Genomic DNA, 20799 nt, shown 5'->3' on the forward strand with positions numbered 1-20799 from the left:
CAACATGCAACAATTTCAATGATTTTACTGAGTTACAGTTCATATAAGGAAATCAGTCAATTGAAATGAATAACTTAGGCCCTAATCTATGGATTTCACTTGACTGGGCAGGGGCGCAGCCATGGGTGGGCCTGGGAGGGCATAGGCTCACCCCTTGGGAGACTGGCCCACCCACTGGGGGCCAAGGCCCAGCCAATCAGAATTCGTTTTTCCCCACAAAAGGGCTATACAGAAATACTACTCGGTTGGTCTCAGACGATCCCGCAGGTGAAGAAGCCGGATGTGGAGGTCCTGGCCTGGCGTGGTTACACATGGTCTGCGGTTTTGAGGCCGGTTGGACGTACTGCCAAATTCTCTAAAACGGCTTATGGTAGAAAAATTAACATTACATTCTCTGGCAACAGCTCTGGTGGACGTTCCTGCAGTCAGCATGTCAATTGCACGCTACCTCAGAACCTGAGACATCTGTGGCATTATGTTGTGTGACAAAACTGCACATTTTAGGGTGGACTATTGCCCCCAGCACAAGGTGCACCTGTATAATGATCATGCTGTTTAATCAGCTTCTTGATATGCCACACCTGTCAGGTGGATGGATTATCTTGTCAAAGGAGAAATGCTCACTAACAGAGATGTAAACACATTTGTGCATAACATTTTATCGAAATAAGCTTTTTGTGCAAATTGAAAATTTCTGCAATCTTTTATTTCAGCTCATGGAACATGGGACGAACACTTTACATGTTGCGTTTTTATTTTTGTTCAGTATATACATACACACACACACAAGCTGACATCGGTACACAGCAACACAATTATAATCAAACTCATGGACATGCACTTGGAGAATAATATTCAGACATGGTCTCATACACACACACACATGAATTAAAAACACATTCCCAAGCATGTATAGTCCACATGTAAATGGCCCATTTTTTCCCTTGAGGCACCCACAACTGCAAAAAATATATATTACGGTCCCCATTCTTAGATAATTTTGCTCTGAAAACTAATGTTAGACAGGCCCACTAGGCAAAAAATTGACCAGGCCATGTGGCATTTTCCTGAAATGCCAGATGGCCAGTACGCCCCTGCACATATACACACATCAACACACTAGGGACACCTGAGGACTGTCCATTTTAGGAAGGAAGAAAGAAAGCGAGCAAAGCAGGAAAAGGGAGAGAGAGAGCGAGAGACCAGGAAGAAAAGCAGATAGAGAAAGAGAGACAGACTGACAGACAGCGAGATGGAGAGGTTGGATTTTCAGGTTGAACGCTTCCCCATTAAAAGCAGCCATCTGTTGATGGGAGCCAAAGAGGCAAAGAGAAGAGGGAGCTCTGTCTCAGCTCTCCCAAAGACTGCAATCTGCCACCACCACCAACCCCCCAGAAAGAGGGGAGGAGGGAGGGAGGCAGTTAAGCAAGAGAGAGAGAAAAGGCACGGGGTAGGTTCTGTCTGTTGTCCCGAAGACTGAAAGACTGCAATCTGCCACCAGGGGGAGAGATGAGAGATTTATTGTCTGTTTGCAGATGATCTGGTGCTTCTGTCCTCAACCAAGGAGGGCCTACAGCAGCACCTAGACCTTCTGCACAGATTCTGTCAGACTTATTCTGTCAGACATTGTCAGACATTGTACAGATATACTTTCTGTACAATGCAAAACCCAAAACAATGCACGCAGAGCAGAATTAGTACTATACCCACTAGTTATCAAAATCCAGAAAAGAGCTGTTAAATTCTACAACCACCTAAAAGGAAGCGATGCCCACACATTCCATCACAAAGGCCTCACCTACAGAGAGATGAACATAGAGAAGAGTCCCCTAAGCAAGCTGGTTCTGGGGCTCTGTTCACAAACACAAACAGACCCCACAGAGGCGCAGGACAGCAACAGTAACACATTTAGACCCAACCAAATCATGAGAAAACAAAAAAAGAATTACTTGACACATTGGAAAGAATTTACCAAAAAACTAAGCAAACTGGAATGCTATTTGGCCCTAAACAGAGAGTACACAGTGGCAGAATACCTGACCACTGTGACTGACCCAAAATTAAGGAAAGCTTTGACTATGTACAGACTCAGTGAGCATGGCCTTGCTATTGAGAGAGGCCGCTCTCAAGAGAAAACAGGCTATGTGCTCACAAAATGAGGTGGAAACTGAGCTGTACTTCCTAACCTCCTGACCAAATGTATGACCATATTAGAGACACATTTCCCTCAGATTACACAGACCCACAAAGAATTTGAAAACTCCCATATCTATTGGGTGATATACCACAGTGTGCCATCACAGCAGCAAGATTTGTGACCTGTTGCCACAAGAAAAGGGCAACCAGTGAAGAACAAACACCATTTTAAATACAACCCATATTTGTTTATTTATTTTCCCTTTTGTACTTTAACTATTTGCACATCATTACAACACTGTACATAACCTTAATATGACATTTGAAATGTCTCTATTCCTTTGAAACTTTTAACAGTTAAGTCATTTAGCAGACGCTCTTATCCAGAGCGGCTTACAAATTGTGAGTGTAATGTTTACTGTTCATTTTGGATTGTTTATTTCACTTTTGTTTATGATCTATTTCACTTGCTTTGGCAATGTAAACATATGTTTCCCATGACAATAAAGCACTTTGAATTCAATTGAATATTTCTGTCTAATCTCCACTGTTTCCTCTCTTTCTCATTTCTCTCTCTCCCTCCCCATCTCTCTCTCTCTCTCCCTCCCCATCTCTCTCTCTCTCCCTCTCTCCCTCCCCATCTCTCTCTCTCCGTCCCCATCTCTCTCTCTCCGTCCCCATCTCTCTCTCTCCCTCTCCCTCCCTCTCTCCCTCCCCATCTCTCTCTCTCCCTCCCCATATCTCTCTCTCCCTCCCCATCTCTATCTCCCTCCCCATATCTCTCTCCCTCCCCATATCTCTCTCCCTCCCCCATATCTCTCCCTCCCCATATCTCTCCCTCCCCATATCTCTCTCCCTCCCCATCTCTCTCTCCCTCCCCATATCTCTCTCCCTCCCATCTCTCTCTCCCTCCCCATCTCTCTCTCCCTCCCATCTCTCTTTCCCTCTCCCTCCCATCTCTCTCCCTCCCCATCTCTCTCGCTCTCCCTCCCCATCTCTCGCTCTCCCTCCCCATCTCTCGCTCTCCCTCCCATCTCTCGCTCTCCCTCCCCATCTCTCGCTCTCCCTCCCCATCTCTCGCTCTCCCTCCCCATCTCTCGCTCCTCCCTCCCCATCTCTCGCTCTCCCTCCCCATCTCTCGCTCTCCTTCCCCATCTCTCGCTCTCCTTCCCCATCTCTCGCTCTCCCTCCCATCTCTCTCTCCCTCCCCATCTCTCTCTCTCTCCCTCCCCATCTCTCTCTTCTCCCCATATCTCTGTCTCCCCATCTCTCTCTCTCCCTCCCCATATTTCTCTCTCCCTCCCTCTCCATCTCTCTCCTCCCCATCTCAACCCTCCCCATATCTCTCTCTCCCTCCCCATATCTCTCTCCCTCCCCATATCTCTCTCCCTCCCCATATCTCTCTCTCCCTCCCTCCCTCCCCATCTCTCTCTCCCTCCCCATCTCTCTACCTCCCTTCTCTCTCTCCCCTCCCCATCTCGCTCTCTCTCTCCCTCCCCCATCTCGCTCTCTCTCCCTCCCATCTCGCTCTCTCTCTCTCCCTCCCCATCTCCCTCTCTCTCCCTCCCCATCCCCATCTCTCTCCATCCCCATCTCTCTCCCTCCCCATCTCTCTCCCTCCTCATCTCTCTCTCTCCCTCCCCATCTCTCTCTCTCTCCATCCCCATCTCTCTCGCTCTCCCTCCCCATCTCTCTCGCTCTCCCTCCCCATATCTCTCTCGCTCTCCCTCCCCATATCTCTCTCCCTCCCTCTCCATCTCTCTCTCCTCCCCATCTCTCTCTCCCTCCCCATATCTCTCTCCCTCCCTCCCCATATCTCTCTCCCTCCCTCCCCATATCTCTCTCCCTCCCTCCCCATCTCTCTCTCTCCCTCCCCCATCGCTCTCTCCCTCCCCATCTCTCTCTCTCTCCCTCCCCATCTCTCTCTCTCCCTCCCCATCTCTCTCTCCCTCCCCATCTCTCTCTCTCCCTCCCCATCTCTCGCTCTCCCTCCCCATATCTCTCTCTCCACTCTCTCTCTCCTTCCCCATCTCGCTCTCTCTCCTTCCCCATCTCGCTCTCTCTCCTTCCCCATCTCGCTCTCTCTCCTTCCCCATCTCGCTCTCTCTCCTTCCCCATCTCGCTCTCTCTCTCTCTCTCCTTCCCCATCTCTCTCAATTCAATTTCAATTTAAGGGCTTTATTGGCATGGGAAACGTGTGTTAACATTGCCAAAGCAAGTGAAGTAGATAGTAAACAAAAGTGAAATAAACAATAAATATTAACAGTAAACATTACACTCAGAAGTTTCAAAAGAATAAAGACATTTTAAATGTCATATTATGTATATATACAGTGTTGTAACAATGTGCAAATAGTTAAAGTACAAATGGGAAAATAAATAAACATAAATATGGGTTGTATTTACAATGGTGTTTGTTCTTCACTGGTTGCCCTTTTCTTGTGGCAACAGGTCACAAATCTTGCAGCTGTGATGGCACACTGTGGTTTTTCACCTAGTAGATAAGGGAGTTTATCAAATGTGGGTTTGTTTTCGAATTCTTTGTGGATCGCTGTAATCTGAGGGAAATATGTGTCTCTAATATGGTCATACATTTGGCTCTCTCTCTCTCTCCTTCCCCATCTCGCTCTCCCTTCACATCTCTCTCGCTCTCTCCCTCCCCATCGCGCTCTCTCTCCCTCCCCATCGCGCTCTCTCTCCCTCCCCATCGCGCTCTCTCTCTCTCCCCATCGCGCTCTCTCTCCCTCCCCAACGCGCTCTCTCTCCCTCCCCATCTCTCACTTGCTCTCCCTCCCATCTCGCTCTCCCTCCCCATCTCTCTCTCTCCCTCCCTCCCATCTCGCTCTCCCTCCCCATCTCTCTCTCTCCCTCCCTCCCATCCCTCGCTCTCTCCCTCCCCATCTCTTTCTCTCTCTCTCCCTCCCCATCTCTTTCTCTCTCTCTCCCTCCCCATCTCTCTCTCTCCCTCCCCATCTCTTTCTCTCTCTCTCCCTCCCCATCTCTCTCTCCCTCCCCATCTCTCTCGCTCTCTCCCTCCCCATCTCTCTCGCTCTCTCCCTCCCCATCTCTCTCTCTCGCTCTCTCCTCCCCATCTCGCTCTCTCGCTCTCTCCCTCCCCATCTCGCTCTCTCTCTCCCTCCCCATCTCGCTCTCTCTCTCCCTCCCCATCTCGCTCTCTCTCTCCCCATCTCGCTCTCTCTCTCCCTCCCCATCTCGCTCTCTCTCTCCCCATCTCGCTCTCTCTCTCCCTCCCCATCTGGCTCTCTCTCTCCCTCCCCATCTCGCTCTCTCTCTCCCTCCCCATCTCGCTCTCTCTCCCTCCCCATCTCGCTCTCTCTCTCCCTCCCCATCTCTCTCTCCCTCCCTCCCCATCTCTCGCTCTCTCCCTCCCCATCTCTCTCTCTCGCTCTCTCCCTCCCCATCTCTCGCTCTCTCCCTCCCCATCTCTCTCTCTGGCTCTCTCCCTCCCCATCTCTCTCTCTGGCTCTCTCCCTCCCCATCTCTCTCGCTCTCTCCCTCCCATCTCTCTCGCTCTCTCCCTCCCCATCTCTCTCGCTCTCTCCCTCCCCATCTCTCTCGCTCTCTCCCTCCCCATCTCTCTCGCTCTCTCCCTCCCCATCTCTCTCGCTCTCTCCCTCCCCATCTCTCTCGCTCTCTCCCTCCCCATATCTCGCTCTCTCCCTCCCCATATCTCTCTCTCTCCCTCCCCATCTCTCTCTCCCTCCCTCTCCATCTCTCTCTCCTCCCCATCTCTATCCCTCCCCATCTCTCCCTCTCCCTCCCCATATATCACTCTGTCTCCCCCCATATATCTCTCTATCTCCCTCTCCATCTCTTTCTCCTCCCCATATCTATCCCTCCCCATCTCTTTCTCTCTCTCTCTCCCTCCCCCATCCCTCTCTCTCTCCCTCCCCCATCTCTTTCTCTCTCTTCCTCCCCATCTCTCTCTCTCTCCCTTCCCATCTCTCTCGCTCTCTCCCTTCCCATCTCTCTCGCTCTCTCCCTTCCCATCTCTCTCGCTCTCTCCCTTCCCATCTCTCTCGCTCTCTCCCTCCCCATCTCTCCCTCCCCATCTCTCTCGCTCTCTCCCTCCCCCTCTCTCTCGCTCTCTCCCTCCCCATCTCTCTCGCTCTCTCCCTCCCCATCTCTCTCGCTCTCTCCCTCCCCATCTCTCTCGCTCTCTCTCTCGCTCTCTCCCTCCCCATATCTCTCGCTCTCTCCCTCCCCATATCTCTCTCTCCCTCCCTCTCCATCTCTCTCTCCTCCCATCTCTATCCCTCCCCCATCGCTCTCTCTCTCCCTCCCCATCTCTCTCTCCCCTCCCCATATCTCTCTCTCTCCCTCCCCATCTCTCTCCCTCCCTCCCCATCTCTCCCTCCCTCCCTCCCCATCTCTCCCTCCCTCCCCCATCTCTCTCTCCCTCCCTCCCCATCTCTCCCTCCCTCCCCATCTCTCTCTCCCTCCCTCCCCATCTCTCTCTCCCTCCCCATCTCTCTCTCCCTCCCCATATCTCTCTCTCCCTCCCCATCTCTCTCTCTCCCCATATCTCTCTCCCTACCTCCCCATCTCTCTCTCCCTCCCTCCATATCTCTCTCTCCCTCCCTCCATATCTCTCTCTCCCTCCCTCCATATCTCTCTCTCCCTCCTCCATATCTCTCTCTCCCTCCCTCCCCATCTCTCTCTCTCCCTCCCTCCCCATATCTCTCTCTCCCTCTCCCATCTCTCTCTCTCCCTCCCCATCTCTCTCTCTCCCTCCCTCCCATCTCTCTCTCTCTCTCCTTCCCCATCTCTTTCTCTCTCTCTCTCCTTCCCCCATCTCGCTCTCTCTCTTCTCTTCCCCATCTCGCTCTCTCTCTCTCCCTCCCATCCCTCTCTCCCTCCCCATCTCTTTCTCTCTCTCTCCCTCCCCATCTCGCTCTCTCTCTCCCTCCCCATCTCGCTCTCTCCCTCTCCCATCTCTCTCTCTCCCTCCCCATCTCTCTCTCTCCCTCCCTCCCATCTCTCTCTCTCTCTCCTTCCCCATCTCTTTCTCTCTCTCTCTCCTTCCCCATCTCGCTCTCTCTCTTCTCTTCCCCATCTCGCTCTCTCGCTCTCTCCCTCCCCATCTCGCTCTCTCTCTCCCTCCCCATCTCGCTCTCTCTCCCTCCCCATCTCGCTCTCTCTCTCCCTCCCCATCTCGCTCTCTCTCTCCCTCCCCATCTCGCTCTCTCCCTCCCCATCTCGCTCTCTCTCTCCCCATCTCGCTCTCTCTCTCCCTCCCCATCTCGCTCTCTCTCTCCCCATCTCGCTCTCTCTCTCCCTCCCCATCTCGCTCTCTCTCTCCCTCCCCATCTCGCTCTCTCTCTCCCTCCCCATCTCGCTCTCTCTCTCCCTCCCCATCTCTCTCTCCCTCCCTCCCCATCTCTCTCTCCCTCCCTCCCCATCTCTCTCTCTCTCCCTCCCTCCCCATCTCTCGCTCTCTCCCTCCCCATCTCTCTCTCTCGCTCTCTCCCTCCCCATCTCTCTCTCTGGCTCTCTCCCTCCCCATCTCTCTCTCTGGCTCTCTCCCTCCCCATCTCTCTCGCTCTCTCCCTCCCCCATCTCTCTCGCTCTCTCCCTCCCCATCTCTCTCGCTCTCTCCCTCCCCATCTCTCTCGCTCTCTCCCTCCCCATATCTCTCTCTCCCTCCCTCTCCATCTCTCTCTCCTCCCATCTCTATCCCTCCCCATCGCTCTCTCTCTCCCTCCCCATCTCTCTCTCCCTCCCCATATCTCTCTCTCTCCCTCCCCATCTCTCTCCCTCCCTCCCCATCTCTCCCTCCCTCCCTCCCCATCTCTCCCTCCCTCCCCATCTCTCTCTCCCTCCCTCCCCATCTCTCTCTCCCTCCCCATCTCTCTCTCCCTCCCCATATCTCTCTCTCCCTCCCCCATCTCTCTCTCTCCCCATATCTCTCTCCCTACCTCCCCATCTCTCTCTCCCTCCCTCCATATCTCTCTCTCTCCCCATATCTCTCTCCCTACCTCCCCATCTCTCTCTCCCTCCCTCCATATCTCTCTCTCCCTCCCTCCATATCTCTCTCTCCCTCCCTCCATATCTCTCTCTCCCTCCCTCCATATCTCTCTCTCCCTCCCTCCATATCTCTCTCTCCCTCCCTCCCCATCTCTCTCTCTCCCCCTCCCTCCCCATATCTCTCTCTCCCTCTCCCATCTCTCTCTCTCCCTCCCCATCTCTCTCTCTCCCTCCCTCCCATCTCTCTCTCTCTCTCCTTCCCCATCTCTTTCTCTCTCTCCTTCCCCATCTCTTTCTCTCTCTCTCTCCTTCCCCATCTCGCTCTCTCTCTTCTCTTCCCCATCTCGCTCTCTCTCTCTCCCTCCCATCCCTCTCTCCCTCCCCATCTCTTTCTCTCTCTCTCCCTCCCCATCTCTTTCTCTCTCTCTCCCTCCCCATCTCTCTCTCCCTCCCTGTGTGCCTCCCTCTCATCTCTCTCTCTGCCCGCTTCCCTCCCCATCTCTCTCTCTCTCTCCCTCCCTGCCCGCCCGCTTCCCTCCCTCCCTCCCTGCCCGCTTCTCTCCCCATCTCTCTCTCCCTCTCTTTTCATCCTCTCACTCTTTTGATTCACCAAGTCAGAAAGCGTTAAGGACTCTTGCTCTCATCTTCTCCCACCCCTCCCTTTTTCTCAGTCCCCCATATTCAGATGCCCCCTCTCCTTTTAACTACCGCTCTCACTCTCTCTCAAACATGGACAGACACCACTATTTTAGGGGTTTGTGTTGGGTTACAAACTGTAAAAATAGACATTGAAAAAGCTTGAGAATGTAAAATGTCTATGGTACTTCCCAACAACTAGGTGTAGTTCTAACAAATGTCCACACGGGGGCATTGTTAGTCCAATACTTGAAGTAGCAGGGTAGACGTTGCAGCATATTTATTTGGTTATTGTTCTGTTTTCGTTTTTATCAATACCTATTTACTTACTAGCCTACACTTTATTTTGATAAATAAGTAAGTTCAAATAATTCATATTTTCCCTGTAAGGGGTTACAAAGCTATATTAAATATTTTACACAATTGTGAAGATTGGTGGGAACTAATATAGGACAAATCTAGAAAATGCTTGATTTCCAGAAGAGTAGTTTGGCATCAGATGTTAACCATTTTGACTTTAATTTCCTCACTTTAATTTATTTTCTTCAAAACAGAGATATCTTTGACCATTCTTGATGGAAAACGTTAACAAGTTGTGTTGTTATACGTTTGATTATAACCTTTTAGTGTAAACTTAAACCACTTTTGACAGTGTGATTTTTTAAAAGATATTCTGTTTATCACGTTTATTTGGTTTGCCCTAGCCATCTCAATCAATGGCTCGGATTTGCCCTGGTAAGAGCTTGCTTTTCTCAGATGAGTGACAGATTAATTCCACGGTGTGTGTGTTTCCCCCTCACCTTTACTAGAAATTCATATAGTTACAAACAAATTTCATTCCGTTGTGTGACTTTGTGACGAGGCCTTTTGAATTAAACTTGGCTGCATTTGGCTAAACCTTGAGCAAATTTGATTAATAAAAAAAATTGCCTACTTTTTGAAGTAGGCCTAAACGTTGCCTGATTTTACGATAATGCCGTTCTAATTTCGAATAGACTGGGCCTACTAATGTAAACAAACACTTGGCAATAGGAAGTGTATAAGCATCATGCATTGTACCAAGGACTGAAAAGTGTCCTATGGCTGCTTATTGTTCCGCACATCTGGGGCCGCGAATGGCCCGGTATCATGAGCGGCTGAAAGGTGTTTGAGAACGAACAGAAAATAATTTTCACAAGTGGATGATTACTTCTTCCACATCTTAACCCAACTCCCGGAGAATGCCCCAGATTTTCAGACCCGCATTCACGGCGGCTCCCAACCTTGACTGGAGGCCTTTTCTTAAAGGGCAACCCCTTACAAATTGTCTTCACAATCTATTGATTTCCTCCTTTCACTCTCCCATATCCCACGTGCATTATTTCCCATTGTTTGAGTTCCGTGAATAGGCGATTGATTATGGAGCTTCCAGATTTTAGTCATCATTCGCTTTCTGACCATGCTAAAGTTTTCCAAGGGGAAGAGACTCGGAGAAAACATTTGCTTGGTTTTGTCATGGCCTATTATTATCAATTGGATAATGCTTCTACAATTTGGCCTATCATAGTTGGTATTTGCCAGTCATAAAATACCATATTGTCACAATATTCATAATAATGTAGTTTCGATAAGAACACGTCGATTATGTTCTCAGTGAATGATGGTTGTCTATATTCTTGAGAAATATTTTTGGAAAAGAGCTGCTTAATTTGTGTCTTTATAAACAGCCTATATCGGTCACCTTGTAATCTCCTTAATTTAAGTGTTTTAATATGCCTAGTTTAAATGTATTAAAATTCACATATTAATCGAGACATCTTGTCATTTTTAGATGCAACTTGTGTTTTTCTTTATTTGACATTTATATTAAATTGAATTTATATGGAATTTAATTTTTATTGAATTTGCTTTGTATTATGATTTGTCAAATCTAGGCTATAATCCCAACATTGGTAAATTTAATTTGATTTAGAACTTTAATAAAACACTGTTAACATTAGATGTTTAAGTTAAAATTCTTAACATTTCAATATTTTTAGGTACCTTTACGCTTTGGGACAGAGAGTTTGGAAACGTTGGAAAAGAAGATATTTCGTTCTTGTCCAGGTATGTTAAATGTCATGATTCATTGACACTTGTTCTATAAAGAAGAATAACATATAAAGTCTACTTGCCAAATGTATAGCTTCTAAGTAAATGCATGTTTTCTTCTAGTGGGCTTTAATTGCATTTTTTTGGTAATGCTTAATTTTTCAGTTAAAAGGGTATTTTCTGAACACATACCTTGATGATTAATCTTTTCATAAAACTTTTGCATTCCATTCTCATGCTTTCAGTCTGGTCTTAAAGCTGACATTTATTCTAAAGGAAATGAACCGTTGGTGCTAAGCTATTATGGGACTTAAATCTGTTCTGTTTTTGCTATTGCTGCATGTTGTTGTAGCTTTAATTGACAGACAAAATAACGTTTCTGTTTGAAATCATGAAGCAACACATATTGACCATTTGACATAATTAGGCAGCAATCTATAAAAGGGAGACCAAAAACTGTTGTGGAATGAAATGCAAGGATATCTTTCGGACATTACAACCTCTTTAACTATCTCACCTGATTCCCAAATGTTAAAAAACATAGCGTAGTATTAAAAATAATTATAATTATAATGCCATTTTATACAGAGTGTGTGAACTCTTGTTAACCATTGCAGGTCAGCCAATACACCTTTGCAATGTGCAGCTACAGAGAGAAGAAGTCTGAGCCCCATGAACTGATGCAGCTAGAGGGCTACACTGTGGACTACTCCGACCCCCAGCCTGGTACACACGCACTCACGAACACACACACACACACACACACACACACACACACACACACACACACACACACACACACACACACACACACACACACACACACACATACACACATACACAAACACACACATACACACATACACAAACATACACGCATACACACAAACATACACACATACATCCATCTTGTCTCTTATGTTATTTCCATCTCCCCACATACCTCTTTCAATACAATTCAGTATACTTTATTGAAATGGCAAGTTAAATTACTTACGTTGTCTCAATCTCTCTCTGTCTGTCTGTCTCTCTCTCTCTCGCTCTCTCCTCTTTATTTCTCTCGCTCTCTCTCTCTCTCTCTCTCTTTCAGGTCTCCAGGGCGGTCGAGTCTTCTTCAGCACGGTCAAGGAGGGTAACCTGGTCGTGTTTGCCAGTGATGACGAGCAGGACCGGGTGCTGTGGGTTCAGGCCGTGTACCGCGCCACGGGCCAGTCATACAAACCAGTTCCACCCACCCAGATCCAGAAACAAAACTGCAGAGGAGGGAACTCCCAGCCAGACGCACCAATCTCACTTCTCAGTAGGTTCACTTCAACAGAATTTATTCCTTTATTCTAGAAAAATAAGATCATATAAATGGTCATTTGGCTGAAGGTTTTTCCCCAATGGTCTTACAATTAACCCATATTAATATGGTCTTGTGGGAATGAAACCCACAACTGTATGAAGCCAACTGAGACGTTGGCGTTGTGCACTCACCTTGTGCATCTGCATCACCACAGTAAGATTAGGGTTGTTTGAAACATTTCTTCTCTTACTTAAATTGTTGACAGAAAGAAAATGAATAAAGGTAATGAGTGATTTGAACAAATTCAAACAGATGAATGTCCAACCTACTCACTTGACTGGAGAGGAGATGAGGGTATATGACAAGGTGAAGTGTTCAGTGCTGTAGCCAGAGATAGGACATTAATCGACTGAGATACCGCTGCAACACACACACCAGCCGGGGGCTAATTTATTACATTAGCATGTGCTTGTCGGGCCATCGAGTGTGTGGCAACATACAGTTTTCTGCCATCAGCCCAAATAGAGGTGTGTGTTTCTGTGTGCCAGAATCCTTTTGATCATTAAAATGCAGAGACGTTTGTGAGGTTTATGTACATTTGTGATTGTGTGAGGTGGTAGAGTGGTATTGTAGCATATTAACTATATATTAGGGCAGTTTGGTGTGTATTTTTACCCTGTAGGAGTCCTACATTGTCATTGTACTGGAACAGATAGTGTGGTTTATAGGGAAAAGTGATGATGTTCCTGTTAGCATTATGCTATGGAAACTGGAGTACACTGTATACCAACCCACACTATAGTCTTCCTAGTCATCTATTGCACTCTTCCTATCAGACACACACACACACAGCATGGGTTGTTTGCTATGTGGGTGTTTGTTGAAATTCTGTGTTATTCTCAAGAAGATTTGAGCCCATTAGAGAATGCCACGTTGCTGTAACAATATCATTGCATTGCCTTCAAAGGCTGCATTTGAGCATTGGTTTCAGTAATTGAACAGTCTAAGACACAGGCTGTAGTTAACATGTTTTTGGTTCGCCAGCCTTCAAGCAATCACTCGTTGTTTGCGTGACACAACACCATTTTAGTATGTATAGTCAGACGTTGTTGACCAGGTATGAATGTTGTGTGGAGATGTTATCGGTAGATATGTATACGTAATAAAAAGGCCATGCTGTACATTTATTCAGGTAATTATTTTCTGACCATATAGATGGTATACAATTACATATAGAGACTGTTTCTGGGGTAATCTACCTCTTTAAAACCCCTTTTGTTGTATGCAGGAAGGACATTTTAACGGAATGTCATTTCGAATAATGGATTGTAAACTTATTAGAGAAAGCTGGTCCTGACTCGCAAATCTTTTCCCTTCATGCTTTGCTGAGATGTGACACAGCCATCACTTTCATCAGGTTGATCTCTGTCAATGTTCTTGTCAGTTTGTGTTTTGAAAAGCAGGTGTTTGACGTTTAGGACTGACATCCAACCTGTCTGGTAGTTTAAAGCCTCTCTCATATTTTAAATGACAGCCACAACTATTAGGACAGCTGGGACCTCTGAGGAGATTTCTACGTAAGGTGTGTGTGTTTGTCTGTGCATGCATGAGTGCGTGTGTGTGGCGGGAGCGATGCTGATACTCTGATACCCTGTCCGTCCGCATCTGTCTCTCCCCTCAGCGCCCATGCCCGGCTCGCTCAAACGAGTCAAATCGCTCCGCCTGGTGTACCTGAGACGTTAGCGCTCGGTGTCTCTCTCCGCCCGCGTCGATAACCTGTCATCATGGGATCTGCCTCCTCACCGGGGCACATGCCACATGGATGTGACTGCTGCTGTGACAACGCTGATGGGGCTTAAAATAGAGGGATATGAAGAGATTGAGCACCAAGCTCTCCCCCATGCACCTCTCCCCATATCCATATCCTCTTCCCTAGTCCCACACCAAGCTCTCACCTGTATCCATATCCTCTTCCCTAGTCCCACATCAAGCTCTACCCTGTATACATATCCTCTTCCCTAGTCTCACACCAAGCTGTTCCCCTGTATCCATATCCTCTTCCCTAGTCCCACACCAAGCTCTCCCCTGTATACATATCCTCTTCCCTAGTCCCACACCAAGCTCTCCCCATATCCATATCCTCTTCCCTAGTCCCACACCAAGCTCTCCCCTGTATACATATCCTCTTCCCTAGTCCCACACCAAGCTCTCCCCATATCCATATCCTCTTCCCTAGTCTCACACCAAGCTGTTCCCCTCTATCCATATCCTCTTTCCTAGTCCCACACCAACCTCTCCCCGTATCCATATCCTCTTTCCTAGTCCCACATCAAGCTCTCCCCGTATCCATATCCTCTTTCCTAGTCCCACATCAAGCTCTCCCCGTATCCATATCCTCTTCCCTAGTCTCACACCAGGCATAAGGGATGTACTCCTTCAGCTACGATTCAATAACTCCAGAGAGACACAACGGTTGTGCTTTGTAACACACACAACAAAGTACGTCCCCCCTTCAACTGGTCTAGCCGCATACACTCAACACACACACCAACATACCCCATCCCCAACCCCCCCCATACACGCCATACACACACACACACACACACACATAATACACACATCCTAATAACTGACCCAACTCTCAACACCCCCTGTCTAGCTACAGACACACAGAGAGAGACAGACAGACACTCTAACACCCCCCCTCCCCTCATGTACAGATAATAGCTGGAAGTTAAAGATGACATGGATCAATAGGATTTCTCCTAGTGACTGGATATGTTAACATCACGCCTCCTCCTGCTGCCCCTCAATCAATACTGTCTCTCCCTCCCCGTCTCATCATCATCTTTAATCTATATCCCTTTGTCTCGTTTTCTTTAGAATCGTCTCGTTCCTCCCTTTCTCCAAATTACATTAAGGACGCCCCGCATTTGGGGTAACGAATGTAAAATGACCTACATCGGAATTAAAGAAGAAGGAGGCCAAAGGGCAGGAGTAAAGAAACAGCGAGGTGAAAGAAAAGAGAGAGCGTCGATTCCGAGTTGATTGTGGGGATTGCACTTCTGCTGCCTTTTTGGACAAAAGCAACAAGGGAAGAAGAGGGTAAACACAAACGTCTGAGAGGGTGCTTGCGGCCAAAGCACTGGGCTTTTCTCTGTCCATACAAGAGTGGTGGTCAAGACAGAAATGGCAGTGTTAATAAAAAGCAATCACTAATGCTCGTCTCGGGTGTGAAGCCGCGGGCATCGGAGGCGTGGGGGGGATAGATTCTTTTTCTACAGCCTTGGTCTTTTGTGGGGCCGTGTGTCATGTGAAGAAAAGTCTGTCCCAAATGTATTTCTACAATACGGGAAAAGAGAGAGTGTTAGGCTTTTCATTCTGCTCAACACCGGCCATTAACTGGGACGAGTCTGAAAGGACTGGAAGTGAACCTGGACACACACAGGGCTGTTGTGTCTCTACCCTCCTCTTCTCTTTATCTCTTTGACCATCTCCCTTTCTCCTTTCTTTTTCTGACCTGGCCTCCTGGCCTCCTTGTATCTAGCTGTTTGTGGATGATATGTGCGTTGTTCTGTTATTTCCTGCTCAAACGATGATCTCTCCCTTTCCTGTCCATTCTCTGGCTCTTTGTGTGACTTAGAAAATATCCAGGCTTAGAGAAGGACAACGACATGTAGGACACAACACATACTCTACACAGGCTCTATATGGGAGCAGTCATTGGTCAACGCTTATCCACCACTGACCAAATGACTTACCTTTGTTCAAGTGGTGCTTTACAAAGACTAACAATGTCAAAGTGTCGTGATGAGACGCGTTACATGCTTCTGTTTGTGTCACTGTTTTTCCTCACATACCCTCGCATGCTGCGGGTGTTTCTGTCAGTTTCTCATATTTACAGTTGAAATTTGGAAACTGGATTTCACAGAGTATCTCACGCCAATGGAGGTGGGAACTAATAACCAAAGCAGTGAAAACTGACGATGCCAATCCAGTCAAATAAGAATTCCCTCCTCTTTTTACACTTCCGTTTCAGGGTTGTACTCAAAGGCGTGAATTATGTTCCATCATTCTGTCTACCTGACTTTCACATCAGTCTGTATGTTGTGATTTGATTTGAACGGGAGGAGTCTGTCACTCTGTGCTACCAGGTATTGCAAAGATGCACTCCATTGTTCAGTAAAACTATATCTTTTTTATTGACGGAGATGCAAGACTTAATGGATTTTTTTGGTCAACTGTTTCTTTATACCTGTCAGACTCATTCGGTCTCTCTCTCACCCTCACACTGTCTGCGTTTCCTTCCTCTCTCTCTCTCAGGTCTGGATCGCTCTCAGAGGCAGGGGGTAGAGGATCTGATCTCTGCGGTGCCCTGTCGTTTTGACCACGCCACCTTGTTCCCCATGCTGCAGAAACGGACCCTACAGCACCGGATGAATGACTCCTTCTCCTGCCTGGTGAGTGAGTGACTGAGTGAGTGACTGAGTGAGTGACTGAGTGAGTGACTGAGTGAGTGACTGAGTGAGTGACTGAGTGAGTGAGTGACTGAGTGAGTGAGTGAGTGAGTGAGTGAGTGAGTGAGTGAGTGAGTGAGATAATTATTGAAGGTTTATTTATATGCCAGACATTTCTGAAAAAAATATTGTAGTCCATGCAAGCGCATAAAGGAGACAGGCTTCCAATTTTGGAGGGGGAGAGAGAGAGTGGGAGAGAAAGCCTCTGTTAGGCCCATCTTTAGGACTCTGCGTGCAGCAAGAGAGTCATGCCTTGGGGGTTTGGGAACTCTCACACTCAACGAGGGGGGATAAACGGTGCTAATCAATACTTCCCAAATAAAAACATGACCCTCACGGACAACTGCTGGGCCTATTTAGTGGAGAGGGGGCCACAGAGAATGGGTAGAGGGGGGATGGGGGGGGGGAGGACCTGGCCATTTTATTTTATTTCACCTTTATTTAACCAGGTAAGCCAGTTGAGAACAAGTTCTCATTTACAACTGCGACCTGGCCAAGATAAAGCAAAGCAGTGCGGTAAAAACAACAACAACACAGAATTACATATGGAATAAACAAAACGTACAGTCAATAACACAATAGAAAATCTATATACAGTGTGTGCAAATGTAGTAAGTTAAGGAGATAAGGCAATAAATAGGCCATAGTGCAAAATAATTACAATTATAATTTAGTATTAACACTGGAGTGATAGATGTGCAGAAGATGATGTGCAAATAGAGATACTGGGGTGCAAATGAGCAAAATAAATAACAATGTAAATAACAACATGGGGATGAGGTAGTTGGGTGGGCTAATTACAGATGGGCTGTGTACAGGTACAGTGATCGGTAAGCTGCTCTGACAACTGATGCTTAAAGATAGTGAGGGAGATAAGTGTCTCCAGCTTCAGAGATTTTGATACAGTGAAACAGAGTGGCTGGTATGTGTTGTCATCCAACAGCGGATAAACCAATCCGATTCTTGGACAATACCCAAGAACCTGGAGTATACGCACACACTACTGTAAAATATGGTGGTGGATCTTTGTTGTTATGGGGCTATTTTGCTTCCACTAGTCCTGGGGCCCTTATTAAGGTCAACGGCATCATGAACAAAATATTTTTCTCTGAGCAATTGCATTAGTATAAATTAATATAATTTCCCTTTTCCCAAGTTGTTATTTTTCAAAGCCAAATACACGAACATCATGGACTCTTGGTTGATATGGTGCACATCAGTGGTCACCAACCGGTCGGTCGACTGGTCGATCTCCAAGGCATTCCTAGTCGATCACCAAACATTTCTGTAAAAAACCCAACAAGCCTTGTGTTCTGATTTTATTTATTAGCTTTGCACTGTTGGCAGTAGGTGCACTAGATTCAGCAGCCCTAGCACCAGGAAGGCAACGTGTTCCCATGTTGAACCATTTCATGTGTCTGAAGGTAGAACTCCGCCTACCCGGCAGGCTCAGAGAGCAAATGAAGATCACCCATAGGCCTACCGCTGGCCAATCAGATAGCTCAGATCTGTGTCTGCACATTCCTTGAGCCATAGACTGTAAAAAGAAGCCTTGAACGCACAGCAAAGTTGATACTACTTCCACTCACGCTACAACCATCACTACAGCTGCAATGAATGAGTATAGCAAAGTGTTCCAATAGCTTGTGTTGTTTTTATTATTAGCGGATTATCTTTTTTAATATTTAGGAATATTTCACTTTCCCTGGTCATAGGAGTTACAACATGAATTGGTGCATAAGGCAGAAATATTCATTTTCTCAGCGGAGGAAGGAGAGAGCGGAGGGATAGTGAGTCGGGTGAGAGGTAGCCTCACCGCTGCTCTCTCCCTCCCCTCAGACTGACCATCAGATGCAGGCTATCAGTCAGCCTCACCGCTGCTCTCTCCCTCCCCTCAGACTGACCATCAGATGCAGGCTATCAGTCAGCCTCACCGCTGCTCTCTCCCTCCCCTCAGACTGACCATCAGATGCAGGCTATCAGTCAGCCTCACCGCTGCTCTCTCCCTCCCCTCAGACTGACCATCAGATGCAGGCTATCATCATGTTTTTTAAGTCATGTTTGAAAAAGAGTTGAGCGGTAGATCTCGGCTTGCATTTTGACTCAAAGTGATCTTGACTCAGAAAAGGTTAGTGACCACTGGTGTACATGGTTGTTCTAATCGAAAGCAAATAAAAAGCTAACCATTTTAAAATCTCCCTCCTTCCTATTTGTTTAGCCAAATTTCACACAGCAGGCTAAAGTTCAGCAGGTTTTTCAAAAAGTGATACGACAACTTTAATTTTAGCACGTTCCATTTTGCAAGCTTTGGCACAGCGTTGACCTAGGCCAGGCCTAGAAGAGCCCCTGTCACTTAGCCTACAGCAACCATGTTCGTTAGAGAGAGCGCTAACAAGGCAGTCGGCCCGTTAATAGCCAATTAAGCGGTCAGCACCAAGGCGTGAGTGGGCCATCTGTTTGTCACAGTGGAACATCTTGTCACATGCTGCCAGGCGGCAGGGCGCTCGGCTGTATTCTTTTGTATTATGATATTAATATAGAGGAAGGAGAGAGCGAGAGGAGGAGGAGCGAGAGAGAGGATGAGCGAGAGAGAGGATGAGCGAGAGAGAGGAGGAGCGAGAGAGAGGAGGAGCGAGAGAGAGGAGGAGCGAGAGAGAGGAGAAGCGAGAGAGAGGAGAGGAGAGAGATATTCCAAGAGCGAGCGAACGATTCAGAGGGAGAGAGCGAACGATTCAGAGGGAGAGAGCGAACGATTCAGAGGGAGAGAGCGAACGATTCAGAGGGAGAGAGCGAACGATTCAGAGGGAGAGAGCGAACGATTCAGAGGGAGAGAGCGAACGATTCAGAGGGAGAGAGCGAACGATTCAGAGGGAGAGAGCGAACGATTCAGAGGGAGAGAGCGAACGATTCGTAGAGGGAGAGAGCGAACGAACGATTCGTAGAGGGAGAGAGCGAAAGAACGATTCGTAGAGAGAGAGCGAACGAACGATTCGTAGAGAGAGAGAGAGCCCGAACGAACGATCCGTAGAGAGAGAGAGAGAGCCCGAACGAACGATCCGTAGAGAGAGCGCGAACGAACGATCCGTAGAGAGTGGGGGGGGACGAACGAATGATCCGTAGAGAGTGGGGGGGACGAACGAACGAGAGAGAGAGGGGGGGACGAACGAACGAGAGAGAGGGGGACGAACGAGAGAGAGAGGGGGTGAACGAGAGAGAGAGAGGGGGGACTAACGAACGAGAGAGGAGGGGGACGAACGAACGAGAGAGAGGAGGGGACGAACAACGAGAGAGGAGGAGGGGGACGAACGAGAGAGAGGAGGGGGACGAACGAGAGAGAGGAGGGGGGACGAACGAACGAGAGAGAGAGGGGGAGACGAACGAGAGAGAGAGGGGGGGACGAACGAGAGAGAGAGGGGGGGACGAACGAGAGGGCGGGTGAATGAGAGAGAGAGAGCGGGGACGAACGAAAGAGAGGGGGGACGAACGAACGAAAGAGAGGAGGGGGGGACGAACAAACGAGAGAGAGGAGGGGGGGATGAACGAACGAGAGAGAGGAGGGGGGTGAACGAATGAGAGAGAGGGGGATGAATGAACGAGAGAGGGGGGCACGAACGAACGAGAGAGGTGAACGAACGAGAGAGAGAGAGGGGGGGATGAACAAGAGAGAGAGAGGGGGGGGATGAACGAGAGAGAGAGGGGGGGGGATGAACGAACGAGAGAGAGGGGGGATGAACGAACGAGAGAGGAGGGGGGGGACGAAACGAACGAGAGAGAGGTGGGGGGACGAACGAACGAGAGAGAGGAGGGGGGGACGAACGAACGAGAGAGAGGAGGGGGACGAAACGAACGAGAGAGAGGAGGGGGGACGAACGAGAGAGAGGAGGGGGGACGAACGAACGAACGAGAGAGCGGGGGGACGAACGAACGAGAGAGAGGGGGAGAACGAACGAGAGAGAGAGGGAACTAACGAGAGAGAGAGAGGGGGGGACGAACGAGAGAGAGAGAGGGGAACGAACGAGAGAGAGAGAGGGGGAACGAATGAACGAGAGAGAGGGGGTGAACGAACGAACGAGAGAGAGAGGGGGGAACGAACGAACGAGAGAGAGGGGGGAACGAACGAACGAGAGAGAGGGGGAACGAACGAACGAGAGAGAGGGGGGGACG

General features: G+C 48.3%; 1 protein-coding gene across 6 annotated transcripts in view; it reads left to right on the plus strand.

The window, feature by feature from the left end:
- The window catches only part of cadps2 (Ca++-dependent secretion activator 2), a 221895-nt gene that overhangs the window by 121943 nt on the left and 79153 nt on the right, over window positions 1-20799 (plus strand). For all 6 annotated transcript variants that reach the window (XM_041849500.2, XM_041849501.2, XM_041849504.2 and 3 more), the window contains exons 9-12: window positions 10779-10845; window positions 11448-11556; window positions 11921-12130; window positions 16442-16578. In XM_041849500.2, the coding sequence (XP_041705434.2) occupies window positions 10779-10845; window positions 11448-11556; window positions 11921-12130; window positions 16442-16578 (523 nt within the window). The remainder of the gene's footprint in view (window positions 1-10778; window positions 10846-11447; window positions 11557-11920; window positions 12131-16441; window positions 16579-20799) is intronic.

Source organism: Coregonus clupeaformis, chromosome 26, assembly GCF_020615455.1.
Source record: "Coregonus clupeaformis isolate EN_2021a chromosome 26, ASM2061545v1, whole genome shotgun sequence".
NCBI lineage: Eukaryota > Metazoa > Chordata > Actinopteri > Salmoniformes > Salmonidae > Coregonus > Coregonus clupeaformis.